Source organism: Chiloscyllium punctatum, chromosome 42 (assembly GCF_047496795.1).
Source record: "Chiloscyllium punctatum isolate Juve2018m chromosome 42, sChiPun1.3, whole genome shotgun sequence".
NCBI classification, from domain to species: domain Eukaryota; kingdom Metazoa; phylum Chordata; class Chondrichthyes; order Orectolobiformes; family Hemiscylliidae; genus Chiloscyllium; species Chiloscyllium punctatum.
In genome coordinates this window covers 41,952,782-41,966,490 of record NC_092780.1, presented here as the reverse complement: position 1 = coordinate 41,966,490, position 13,709 = coordinate 41,952,782, and the positions used below count along the sequence as shown (strand labels likewise).

The 13,709-nt window shown below is 40.0% G+C and overlaps 1 protein-coding gene across 15 annotated transcripts in view; it reads right to left on the bottom strand.

The window, feature by feature from the left end:
* LOC140465920 (protein TANC2-like) overlaps positions 1 to 13,709 on the bottom strand; it is a 1,065,959-nt gene that overhangs the window by 188,409 nt on the left and 863,841 nt on the right. For all 15 annotated transcript variants that reach the window (XM_072561864.1, XM_072561863.1, XM_072561859.1 and 12 more), the window contains 2 exons: positions 11,349 to 11,515; positions 501 to 1,108 (listed from right to left, as the gene is read on the bottom strand). In XM_072561864.1, coding sequence (XP_072417965.1) covers positions 501 to 1,108; positions 11,349 to 11,515 — 775 coding nt within the window. The remainder of the gene's footprint in view (positions 1 to 500; positions 1,109 to 11,348; positions 11,516 to 13,709) is intronic.

Here is a 13,709-nt window from a genome sequence, read left to right as displayed (position 1 = left end):
GCATTGAAATCGTAGAATTAGCTCTTTACGCAAATGCATATTTGACTGGGGGTTAGAAAAACAGTTAAAACAAGCTCATCAATGCCACAACTGAAGTGGAACCTGACATAGATGATTTGATTTTACGTTGTCAAATGATTCAAATGCTCTAAGCACTAGAAAATCAACTCAACACATTTTAAAAAAAGGATTGTCTAGATACCAATGCAGTAAAAGCTGAACTACTTACATGAATTTTAATAAGACAAATGACCTTATTCTATTCTTGATGTTTATAATGTTGCAAGATCTGAGATGGCTTTACCATAGTCAGAATGTGACATTTCCACATGTGTCATCACATTACAATTTGTTTACACTATAGATGCAATGTGATGATCTGTGTGGGTAGGGTTTTTTCAGGTTTTTAAATACTACCCAATTGATAAAGAAATGAGCAGAGTTTCCACATTTCTTTGCCCAGGTTTCTCATAAAAGAAATGTTGGTTACAATTTCTCACCTGGGATCACAAAGAAACTTGGTCTTCTCTCCATCTTCTCTCCATATCAGCCATTCTCGAAAAGATGGATGAACAAACATCCGTGTCATATCTCGACGTTTTATCAGAAACATGGAAAGATTGTCCATCCGCTGTTGGAAATCCTCCCATTCAAGGTTACCGTCAATATTTCCCGCATTGATTGCCTGATAAAGCTGCTCATCTGTCATAGGATGCAAGGATGCCACAGCCACATTCAACAGTGGTAGCACCCGCTCAAATGAGGATTGTGTAGGGAATTTCATGTTGCACTGCAAAAGGTAGACCTCAGCGAGGGAAACAGGTACTACTTTATAACTGGAACTCTTAAGCACCAAATAACCTTTTTCAATTAAGTCAAAAGTTAGTTTTAGGTAGAGATATGACCCTTGGCTCAAAGCTTTGAGATGAGTACTGAGTTTGCCAAAGGTTGTATTGTCCATTTTACCATTAAGGGAGATGTTATTCTGGATTTCAGGGCTACTGTGGATTCGGTGAAGGATATAGGCCTGCAAGTCCTGGTCTATTGCCTCGTTCACATCCAGTTTGTCCAGATATATCTTGTGAAATGGAAGAAGTTTGGCCACCTCCTGTGAAAAACATTATTTTTAGGGTAAAAACGATCTGATGATAATGTTATCACAGCAACAGTGCAAAGCTTAAAGATTTATTATTACAATAGTTAAACTGCTTGGATCTGACAATGTATAAAAGGTATGTAAGAGCTCACTAACAGTTCTTTTCTGTCTACAAGTCCACAAATATAAAGGAGAAGATTCCAATTTAGATGCAAGTCCAAAGCAAAACTCAAATATTTTGGGTAAATTCAAGTGTGCAAGCTATCAGCAACACATGTTACACTGCAGTAGATAAAATTCAAAATGTTCAATTTGTCATTTTATGATCCACTATTGGAATAATATTGCTAACTATTATAAAGCAAATCATCTTCTGCAGCCCATATGACATTTCATGTGCCAAGCTGTCGAATGTTCCAGTCTACTTAAGAAGCCAAATCTTGTCAACATGCAAACAGCCGGTTGTGGTGACATACAGTTGTTGTTAAATCACTCCCATCAATCTGTTTGATAGGATGTCTAGACACAGCAATCAGGATGCAGTCAGGTTTTCTAAGGAGAAATTGCTGCCAGTAATTTATTATTGAAGGAATTTTATTAGGAAGACAGTGATGGAATGGTAATGCTACTGGATTAATAATCCAGATTCCAAGACTAATGATCTGGAGAAATTAGTTCAAATCCCTCTATTGCAACTGGGGAATTTAAATTCAATTAATTACCAAATCTGAATAAAAATATAGTATCAGTAATGGTGGAAATTATATTACCAGATAATTGAAAAAATCCATTTGGTTCACCAGATATCCTTGAAAGAAGGGAATCAGATGTCCTATTGCAGTCTGACTGACATGTGAATACTGATCCACACAAGATGGCTGATTCTTAACTGCTCTCTGAAATGGTCTAGTTTGACTTATCAAGAGCAATGAGGGATGGGCAACAAATATTATCATGCCGTGAATGAAAATGCATTGGGTTTTAAAAGGTATTATCTTCCCCTTGATTTTCATTTCTATCACATTACCTAAATATATGTCATCACCCTCTAGCTCCTCTTTGTCATGGGGCTGCTCTCTCATTGGAGAAACAACTGTTGGTGGTTTATCATGAGGATTATCATGCCCCAGATAATGGGAGAGATTATGATCAGGCAGTGTGGGAATTGAACCCAAACTATTGGCATCACTCTGCTTTGCAAGTCAGCCATTCAGCCAATTGATCTAACTGACCCCCAGTTAACTGTTTGTGGGCAGCATGGTGGCACAGTGGTGAGCACTGCTGCCTCACAGCGCCAGAGACTCGCGTTCAATTCCCAACTCAGGCAACTGTGCAAACTCCACACAGTCATTCTCCCCATGTCTGCGTGGGTTTTCTCTGGGTGCTCCAGTTTCCTCCCACAGTCCAAAAATGAATCAGGCTAAACGGCCACTTTTGTGAACAAAGTTCCATATCATCATGTCAAACTACGGCCAAAAAAATTAATATTACATAGTACCTTTAACATGGTAAAACATCCCAAGGGACTTCACAAAAACATTATTTAACAACCTTTGGCACTGACTTAAATAGAGAAATATTAGGTCAAGTGAACAAATGTTTCAGCAAAGCAGCAGGTTTTAGGGGAGTCTTAAAAGAAGACAAGAAAAGTCGAATGGTAGAGAAAATAATTCCAGAGGTTAGATGCATGGTACTTGAAGAAACAGCTTTCAATAGCTGAGCACCAAAAAATGTGGATGGACAAGAGACCAGAATTGGAGGAGTGCTGGGTATCCAGAGGATCCCAGGGCTGGAAGATATTACAGACAATCCTTGAAACACAGCCATCTATTTAAGAAGGTAACTTTTACTACTCAATCTGCCCAATATGTCTGTTCTGCTTCTTACCCCAGCTAGATAGTTGCATATTTGGATAGGATTTAGAGAAAATAGAGGAATAAATAACACTGATGAACATGCGTTAGAGCCATGGAATTCAGTTTGTTTCATGAGTTAGCTCTGGAACAATATTGGTGAAAAGAAAAATATTTTTATAAAATCACCAAATCTTCAGTATTCCAAGTTTATACAAGTTATTTGCATAAGAATTAGTATTCTTGTGAATTGCCCTGATGAGTACAAGACAAATGCTTTGACAAACTGTCTTTTTCAGCAATGCCCAAACGGACTTTCAATATAGGAGGTGATTATTATAAAGACATCCTCCAACTGCAAAAAAAAGCCACAGCTTTGGTTTTTATTAATTTATGGGATATGAACATCATTGGCTGGGTCAACATTTATTGCCCATCCCTATTTGCCCTTAAGAAGGTGGTGGTAGTGAACTGCTTTCCTGAAACTCTCCAGCCCATGTGCGTAGATACATCCACAATACCATTAGGAAGGAACTCCAGGATTTTGACCCAGCGACACTGAAGGAATGGGGCAATTCATTTCCAAGTCAGGATGGAGAGTGGCTTGCAGGGGAATTTGTAGTGGTGATGTTCCCATGTATCTGCTGCCCTTGTCCTTTTACATGCCAGAGGTTGTGGGTTTGGATGGCGTCTTAAGGAGTCTTGGTGAATTTTGACAGTCTATCTTGTAAATAGTAAACTGTTGTTGGGTCTTGCTGCAGTTGACCATGGACTGCTTCAATGTTTGAGAAGGTGTGAATTGTGTTGAACACTGTGCAATAATCAGTGAACATCCCCACTTCTGACCTCATGATGGAGGGATGATTATTCATGAAACAGCTGAAAATGGTTAACTAAGAACACTTCCCTGAGGAACTCCTGCAGAGATGCCCTGGAGCTGAGATGACTGATCTTCAAGCATAATCCTAAGTGCAGGTAACAGTCTAACTACTAGAGAGTTTTCTCTCTGATTTCCACTGACTCCAGTTTTGATAGGACTCCTTGGTGCCACATTAAGTCAAATGTGACCTTGATGTCAAAGGCTGTCACTCTCTCCTCACCTCTGGAATTCAGCTCTTTTGGCCGTTTTTGAACAGAGGGTGTAACGAGGTAAGGAAGTGTGAGATCCTGGCAGAACCCAAACTGGGTATCAGTGAACAGCTTATTGTTTACCAAGTGCTTCTTGATCGTACTGTTGAAGACCATTTCCATCACTCTACTGATGATTGAAAGTGGACTGAAGGGGCAGCAATTGGTTAGATTGGATCTGTCTTGCATTTTGTTCACAAAATATACCTGAGCAATGTTTTACATTGTCAGGCAGATGCCAATTTTGCAGCTGGACTGAAACAGTTTGGTTAGAGATGCAACGAGTTCTGTAGTACAAGTTTTTAGTACAATTTCTGTGTTGTTGTCAGGTCCCATAATGTGGAGTGAGGTTAAATTCCACAGATCCAGATACATGTTCAATTCTCCAAAAGATTGTCATAGTCAAAAAGTGTGATGCTGGAAAAATACAGCCAGTCAGGCAGCATCCGAGGAGCAGGAAAATTGATATTTCAAGCAGAAGATCTTCATCAGGACTCTCATGCTCCTCCGTTGCTACCTGACAGGCTGTGCTTTTCCAGCACCATCCTTTTTGACTCTGATCTCCAGCATCTGCAGTCCTCACTTTCTCCTAAAAGAATGTCAGTCTATCCAAATCATGCAAATTACTCAAACCAGAAGTCTGTTTAGGTAGCCCAGGATGTGCACCATAGCAAAGAGATAGAAATCCTGGCAATGATATAAACTGTACAGTTATTAAAAACAATGATTTTTTTTTCCTATCTGATTCATCTTCCTTTGTGTTAAGAAATGGAAGTTTAAAGCGAAACCATCAGAGGTCAGGCTTGTTTAAAAGACAAACAGATGGATGATTTTCTGACATCAGGTGCCAAGGAGCATGCTGGAGTGTTCTAGGAACTATACTCCTGTGGCCTTTATTTTGCAACTACCATAGTGGAAAAGTGCACAGGAACAGTGTAGGCTTATCCCATGGCTCCTCTGCAACAGGTTGGTGCTCTGAGTTTAAAAAAAAAGACCTCTTCCCATGTCCCTTCCACATCGTTCCCTTTCCTTTAATATTTTTCAATTAGGTACTAAGCAAAGGGAGAAAAATGCAGACACTCCTGAGGGTTTCCTAATGTTTAGTTGGCACTCTCAGGTAGTCAGATTGCCTGATGCAAGAAATCACAGGTACATTCACATCATACCACTCTATGAAACACCACGTTATCAAATTAACTTGCTGACTAGCTCCATGTTCGTTTACTTAGAACAATGCTAAATTTCAGTTTTGGTAACAGTTTGTCTTTAAGCATTCCACTCGTCCTTTGATGCAATTTTGTTTAACACTTAAGGGTGCGTATTCAGATGTGATCCAAATTCTACGTGTATTTTGGGAACTCGATCTTCACAAGTTTAAATGAAAGGCAACCTAATGACTCTAACCAATTAAAAAAAAACTTTGCCTCATTGTTCTCACCTTTAAATCTCTCTCTCCTCCCACCTGAAAAGTGTGCGCCTTAGTTTTGAAATCCCCTATCCTCAGGAAAAGACAAATATCAAAAGCTCTATCTATACCTCTCATTACTTTATAAACTTCTATCAGATGCTCCAGTGAAAAAATGTTCCAGCCTATCCAGCCTTTCTTTAAAACTGAGACCTTTCATACCCAGCAACATCCGGGTAAAGCTTCCAGGAGAGGCCTCACAAATGTCCTGTATAACCTCAACATGACTTCTCAGCTTCTATACTCAAAGGACTATACAATGAAGAAAGCTTGCCAAACACCGTTTTAACCACCCTGTCTACATGTGACGCAAACTTCAAAGAATTATATACCTGCACCCCTAGGTCCCTCTGTTCTACAACGCTACCCAAGGCCCTACAATATAATTGTACAAGCCCTACCATTGTTTGTTGTACCAAAATGCCATACCTTGCATTTATCCAGATTGAACTCCATCTGCCATTTTTCAGCTCTTTGATCCATTTGATCGATATCTCTTTGTAATCTTAGAAAGCCTTCTTCATTGTGTACAATGCCACCAATTTTGGTGTTGCCTGCAAACTTACTAACCACACCTTCTATATTTTCATTTATACAAATCATTTATATAAATGACAAACAAAAGAGGACACAGAACCGATCCTTCTGGAACATTGCTGGTTCGAAAAGCAACCTTCCACTATTACTCTTGTCTCCTGCCGTTATGTATCCGATTGGCAAGCTCACCTTAAATCCCATGCGACCTAACTTTACTAATTACTCTACCATGCAGAACCTTGTCAAAGGCTTTACTAAAATCCAAAAAAACATCATTTACTCCTCTGCCATCATCAAACTTTTTAGTAAATTCCTCAAAAAACTAAATCATGTTTGTGAGACACAATTTTGCTCACACAAAACCATGCTGAGTATTCTTAATCAATTTTTGCCTCTGTAAATGTCCATAAATCACCTCCAACAACATACCCACAGGTCTATAGTTCCTTGTTTTCTCCTGACAACCTTCCTGAAGCAACGTACAACATTAGCCACCCTCCAGTCATCAGACACCTCACCCGTAGTTATAGGTGATACAAATACTTCTGCAACTGATCTCGTAAATTCCTCTCTTACTTGCTGTGATACATTTTAGATTTATCCACCTTTAAAATCTCTAAGACCTCCTGAACTTCCTCTTCTGTAATGTGAACTGTTCTTAAAACTTCAAAGTTTATTTCTCTGCATTCTCTCAACTCCATTTCTTTCTCCAATGATGTGAAATATTCATTTTGTGTCTCTTCCATCTCCTGGCGTTCAACATAAAGGTGATCTTTCAACATCTCCTTGATCTTTAAGAGGTCCTACCCTCTTTCTAGATACTCTCTTGCTCTTAATGTATTTGGAGAATCTCTTTGGATTATCTTTAACCTTATTTGCCAATGCTATCTCATACCCCCTCTTTGCCTTCCTGATTTCTGTCTCAACTGTGCTCCGACACACTTTATATTGATTAAGAGAATCAATTCAACCAAGTTGTCTATATCTAAAATAAGATTTTCTTTTATTCTTGACTAGAACCTCAATATCTTTATTCATCCATTATTTCTTATTCTTATAAGCCTTACCAGAAACTGAACACCACTGAACTCTCATCATCACATTCTTGAATGCTTCTCACTTATCAGATGTTCTTTTACCTGTGAACAGTCTATTCCAATCAACTTTTGAAAGTTCTTGTCTCATACCATTAAAAATTGCCTTACACCAGTTAAAAACGTCCAGTTTTATGGAGGACTTCTCCTTTTCCATAACCATTTTGAACTAGTAGAATTATGATCGCTAGACCAAAGTGTTACCCCATTTTTACTTCAGTCACCTACCCTGCCTTATTGCCCAAAGAAAGTCTAATTTTGCTCCTTCTCAAGGAGCAGCATCCACACATTGATAAAGACCATTTTCTTGAACATATTTGACAAATTCTTCACCATCCAAACAGTATGGTGGCCCCAGTATTAAGAGTCCTACAGCACGGAGACAGGCCTTTTGATCCAAACCAGTCCATACCTGCCAAAATGTCAATCCATGCTAACCCCATTTCCCTGCATTTCCCTCCATTTCCCCACTTCTAATCCTTTCCTAGCCATGAATTTGTCCAAATGCCCGTACAGTCGGAAGTGACAGTACTTCTGTTGAATAAAGGGAACTATGGAGCTATGACAGAGGAGTTGGCCAAAGTTCAATGGTGCAAAACCTTAGCAGGGATGACCGTGGAGGAACAATGGCGGATATTTCTTTGTATAATGCAGAAGTTGCAGGATCAGTTCATTCCTAAAAGGAAGAAAGATCCCAAGAGAAGCCATGGGCGGCCGTGGCTGACGAGGGAAGTTAAGAAATATATAAAGTTAAAAGAGAAAAAGTATAACATAGCAAAGATAAGTGGGAAAACTGAGGACTGGGAAGCTTTTAAAGAGCAACAGAGGATTACTAAGAAGGAAATACGCAGAGGAAAAATGAGGTACGAAGGTAAACTGGCCAATAATATAAAGGAGGATAGTAAAAGCTGTTTTAGGTATGTACAAGGCAAAAAAATGGTTAGGACTAAAATTGGGCCCTTGAAGACAGAAACAGGGGAATATATTACGGGGAACAAAGAAATGGCAGAAGAATTAAATGGGTACTTCAGATCTGTGTTCACTGGGGAAGACACAAGCAATCTCCCTGAGGTAACAGTGGCTGAAGGACCTGAACTCACGGGAATTTATATTTGGCAGGATTTGGTGTTTGAGAGACTGTTAGGTCTGAAGGTTGATAAGTCTCCGGGGCCTGATGGTCTACATCCAAGGGTACTGAGGAGGTGGCTCGGGAAATCGTGGATGCATTGGTGATTATTTACCAGAGTTCGATAGATTCGGTTCCTGAGGATTGGAGGGTGGCTAATGTTATACCACTTTTCAAGAAAGGTGGGAGAGAGAAAGCAGGAAATTATAGGCCAGTTAGTCTGACCTCAGTGGTGGGAAAGATGCTGGAGTCTATTATAAAGGATGAAATTACGGCACATCTGGATAGTAGTAACAGGATAGGACAGAGTCAGCATGGATTTATGAAGGGAAATCATGCTTGACTAATCTTCTTGAATTTTTTGAGAATGTAACTCTGAAGATGGACGAGGGAGATCCAGTAGATGTAGTTCAGAAAGCTTTTGATAAAGTCCCACACAGGAGGTTAGTGAGTAAAATTAGGGCGCATAGTATTGGGGGCAAAGTACTAGATTGGATTGAAAATTGGTTGGCTGATAGGAAACAAAGGGTAGTGATAAACGGCTCCCTTTCGGAATGGCAGGCAGTGACCAGTGGGGTACCGCAGGGATCCATGCTGAGTCCGTAGCTTTTTACAATATATGTTAATGATATAGAAGATGGTATCAGCAATAACATTAGCAAATTTGCTGGTGATACAAAGTTGGGTGGCAGGGTGAAATGTAATGAGGATGTTAGGAGATTACAGGGTGACCTGGACAAGTTAGGTGAGTGGGCAGATGCATGGCAGATGCAGTTTAATGTGGATAAATGTATGGTTATCCACTTTGGTGGCAAGAATAGGAAGGCAGATTACTACCTCAATGGAATCAATTTAGGTAAAGGGGCAGTACAGAGAGATCTGGGTGTTCTTGTACACCAGTCAATGAAGGCAAGCATGCAGGTACAGCAGGTAGTGAAGAAGGCTAATAGTATGCTGGCCTTCATAACAAGAGGTATTTAGTATACAAGCAAAGAGGTGCTTCTGCAGCTGTACAGGGCCCTGGTGAGACCACACCTGGAGTACTGTGTGCAGTTCTGGTCTCCAAATTTGAGGAAAGACATTCTGGCTATTGAGGGAGTACAGCGTAGATTCATGAGGTCAATTCCTGGAATGGCGGGATTACCTTACACTGAAAGACTGAAGCGACTGGGCTTGTATACCCTTGAGTTTAGAAGACTGAGATGGGATCTGATTGAGACATATAAGATTATGAAAGGATTGGACACTCTGGCAGCAGGAAACATGTTTCCGCTGATGGGTCAGTGCCGAACCAGAGGACACAGCTTAAAAATACGGGGTAGACCATTTAGGACAGAGATGAGGAGAAACTTCTTCACCCAGAGATGGTGGCTGTGTGGATTGCTCTGCCCCAGAGGGCAGTGGAGGCCCAGTCTCTGGATTCATTTAAGAAAGAGTTGGATAGAGCTCTCAAAGATAGTGGAATCAAGGGTTATGGAGATAAGGCAGGAACAGGATCCTGATGAGGAATGATCAGCCATGATCATATTGAATGGCGGTGCAGGCTTGAAGGGCTGAATGGCCTACTCCTGCACCTATTGTCTATTGTCTATTATTTTAGCCAATTATTTTATCTTCAGGTGAGATACTGTTAACTGAAGGTCAAAAGGCCATTCAAACACAGAGAATCACAAAGGGATCTGTTACCATCTTCACCACATGACTACACTTCCAGTGGGAAAATGGTTGATTTTACCCTCTCCATCCTGGTCTCTGCAACAAATTGTAATGTTCAAACTGAAGACCTGATAAGTATGTTTGAAGATTTTGAAGGCATCAAGAGGTATGGGGAAAAAGACAGAATACGGCACTGAGATAAAGGATTACCCACAGTGATAGGGGCAAGCTCCAAGGGTTGAATGGCCTACTGGCATGCATGTCTATGATACACTTTGACAGTGGACTAGCACTCCATAATCTGTGAAATTATCCTTTGAAGAGGTCAAACTGTCCCCACATTTAATATACATTCTTAACGTTAAATAACGGCACACATACACATAATTGGCCTAAGGCAAACTTCAGGATGAAGCAGGTGCTTTAGTGTTGGAAAAACAATTTGACAGTCCAGGGGAGGGTGAAGCCTTTTATACCATGTAGGTGTCACATTTAGATAATTCTAACACCCCAAAGCTTCTTCAAGGACATTTGCCATTTCTATGCTTTTGTCAACACAATGTGCTCCAAGGCCAGAGCATTGTCAGTATGAAGTTATAAGAGTCCCCCAACAATAAAGAACTTTTATCAAATGTGTAAACATACATACACAATATAAATTTATTCCATGCGTTTGGGTGTCGAAAAATACAAGTCCCAGATTGTACAGTTTAGATTAGATTAGATTACTTACTTACAGCGTGGAAACAGGCCTTTCGGCCCAACAAGTCCACACCGACCTGCCGAAGCGCAACCCACCCAGACCCATTACCCTACATTTACCCCTGCCCCTAACACTATGGGCAATTTAGCATGGCCAGTTCACCTAACCTGCACATTTTTGGATTGTGGGAGGAAACTGGAGCACCCAGAGGAAACCCACGCAGACACGGGGAGAATGATTGTGTGGAGTTTGCACAGTTGCCTGAGGTGGGAATTGAACCCGGGTCTCTGGCGCTGTGAGGCAGCAGTGCTCACCACTGTGCCACCATGCTGCCCACAAACAGTTAACTGGGGGTCAGTGAGATCAATTGGCTGAATGGCTGACTTGCAAAGCAGAGTGATGCCAATAGTTTGGGTTCAATTCCCACACTGCCTGATCATAATCTCTCCCATTATCTGGGGCATGATAATCCTCATGATAAACCACTAACAGTTGTTTCTCTAATGAGAGAGCAGCCCCATGGTCTGGTAAGACTATGACAACTTTACCATTTACAGGTAATTAGAATTGAAATAGTCATCTCAGTCCAAACTCAATATTCACCCTTAGCACCTCAGGAAATCAAAACCTATCTTGACAGCCTTTAATGATCATTCATAATTTTTTTCTCCTTCTGTCACATAACCATACCTGAAGTGTTGTTCGAACTGTCACTATTAACTTCAGCCATGATGGAAATTTTCCAATCATTTTAGTGAGGAAGGACACAATTGTGTCCCCATAATCTGGTTTGTGGAACTCTGCTTCATTCAGGCCATCAATTAAGAGGATATAGTCTTCATCTGCAATTTTTCGCTCTGGAAGGAAAATAAAATATATTACTATCAAAATAACAATGGGTTTTCATGTACAAAATTGTTACAAAACTCAAAACACATTTTTGTTACAAAGCATACATTAAAGTTAGCTTTGATTTAATTCAGAAAATGTATCAAAATGGTGGAACATCAAATTATATGCAACTGCCAGGCAGAAGAAGAACACTCTGGGAATGAGACTGGTCACTGAATGATCAGGCCACACGTTTCATCTTGAGGCTTAAATCTGGCTGTAATGCTGACTCCTCGATTATTTGCTGACTGAAAGACAAACATGAGTAGACTACTTGACAGTGGAGATCTGGGCTGTAACAGCTGACACAGATTGGGTATGTCCAAGAAATTCAGTATCAATATGATATTCCATGGGGACTAGTGTGTGCTGTTTATGGAATTAGCACAAGTTCAAAATCTGTCTATAATACAATGTAAAGCACTGTATTACATCCTACCACATGGTATTGCTTGAAAATACAAAAATACTTAAAGTACTTTATCACTCTGGAAAAGCGAGTTACTTCGAGAGAATAAATAAAACATGAAAATTACATAACATTCGTAGTGAAGATTCCTGATGTGGTACCATTTAGTGAGTCAACAGGCCTCCATCACACAATGGATTCACCAAACATCTTATTTTAACAAAAGGAAATTGATCTCCATTTAAATATCTGTTCAGTGAGGAACACATTTCCTGGCAGAAAAACAGCCTGTAATGCTTCATTGTTGAAATTCCATTTCAGCTTTGGGAATATAGAGTGCTCAAGTGCACTGTATAGAGATCTGGCTGAAACGTTAGCAACTGCCATGGTGTTTCATAATCCTTGCTCCCACCCTTCTTGGCTTGATATTCATTCCATCTTCTTTAACCAGTGAACACAATGTAATTGCATTACCATTTGGCAGAAGTCTTCAAGACTGGAAAAAAATCTCAAAGACATTTCAGGGTATACAATCTGTCACGGAACAGTACCATTTTCATGCAGCATAACTCTGGACCATACAAAATCTAGGAGACAAACTTCCTATTTTTTTTTAAAAGGAGGACTTTGAAGGAGACAGCTACTTCACTGACCATCAAAATAATTTACAGACCATTGATAGAACTTTTCAGGAATACCACGTATGCTTTATCAGTTTTTCTATCAATTTTATGAACAAAGCAAAGGAGGTAACCAGGTATACCGGAGATCACAGTTGTTATAATTTCTCAACTACTGGAATGCAACTTTCTGACAGGGTTACTTTAAATAATAAGCAACAGATATCTTGTTTTAAGAGAAGTGAAGATAATAATTAGTTCTGTGTTAAAAATCACACAACATCTGGTGAAGGAGCAGCCCTCCAAAAGCTAGTGCTTCCAAATATACCTGTTGGGACTATAATCTGGTGTTATGTGATTTTTAACTTTGTACACCCCAGTCCAACACCAGCACCTCCAAATCATGACTGTAGCTGTCTGATCGTTTTCAAAGACAAAGAGGAAATCATAATATGTTTCAGTACTTATTGCTTGAATAAAATAATAAATTGGCTAAAATCGGGGATTTCTGTCATCAAGCTTAGGCATAGAGAGTCATTGAGTCCTATAGCACAGAGACAGGCCTTTTGGCCCAAATTTGTCCATGCCAACCAAAATGTCCGTCCATGCTAACCCCATTTCCCGGCACTTGCCTCATATCCATCTAATCCTTTCCTATCCATGTATTTGTTTAACAACCTTTTAAATATTGTTAATGTACCCAACTCAAACACTTCCACTAGCACCTCATTCCATATGCGTACCACCCTCTGCATAAAACAGTTGCCTCTGAGGTTCCCTTTTAGTTTCCCCTCTAAACTTAAACTGATGCCCTCTAGTCTTTGATTTCCCAACCCTGGGAAAATGACTGAGTACATTCACATGGGCCATGTCTCTCATGGTCTTATACACCTCTAAAGGCTCCCTTTCAGTCTTCTACACTCTGAAGAAAAAAAGTCCTATCTTGTCCAACCCCTTCCTATAACTCAAACCCTTGAGTTCAGGCAGCATCCTTGCAAATTTCTTTGCATTCTTTCAGTTTAATAACATCCTTCCTACAGCAAGATGACCAAAACTGAACACAATACTCCAAGTGTGGCCTCACCAACATCCTGCAAAACTGCAACATAACTTCCCAACTTCTATACTCGA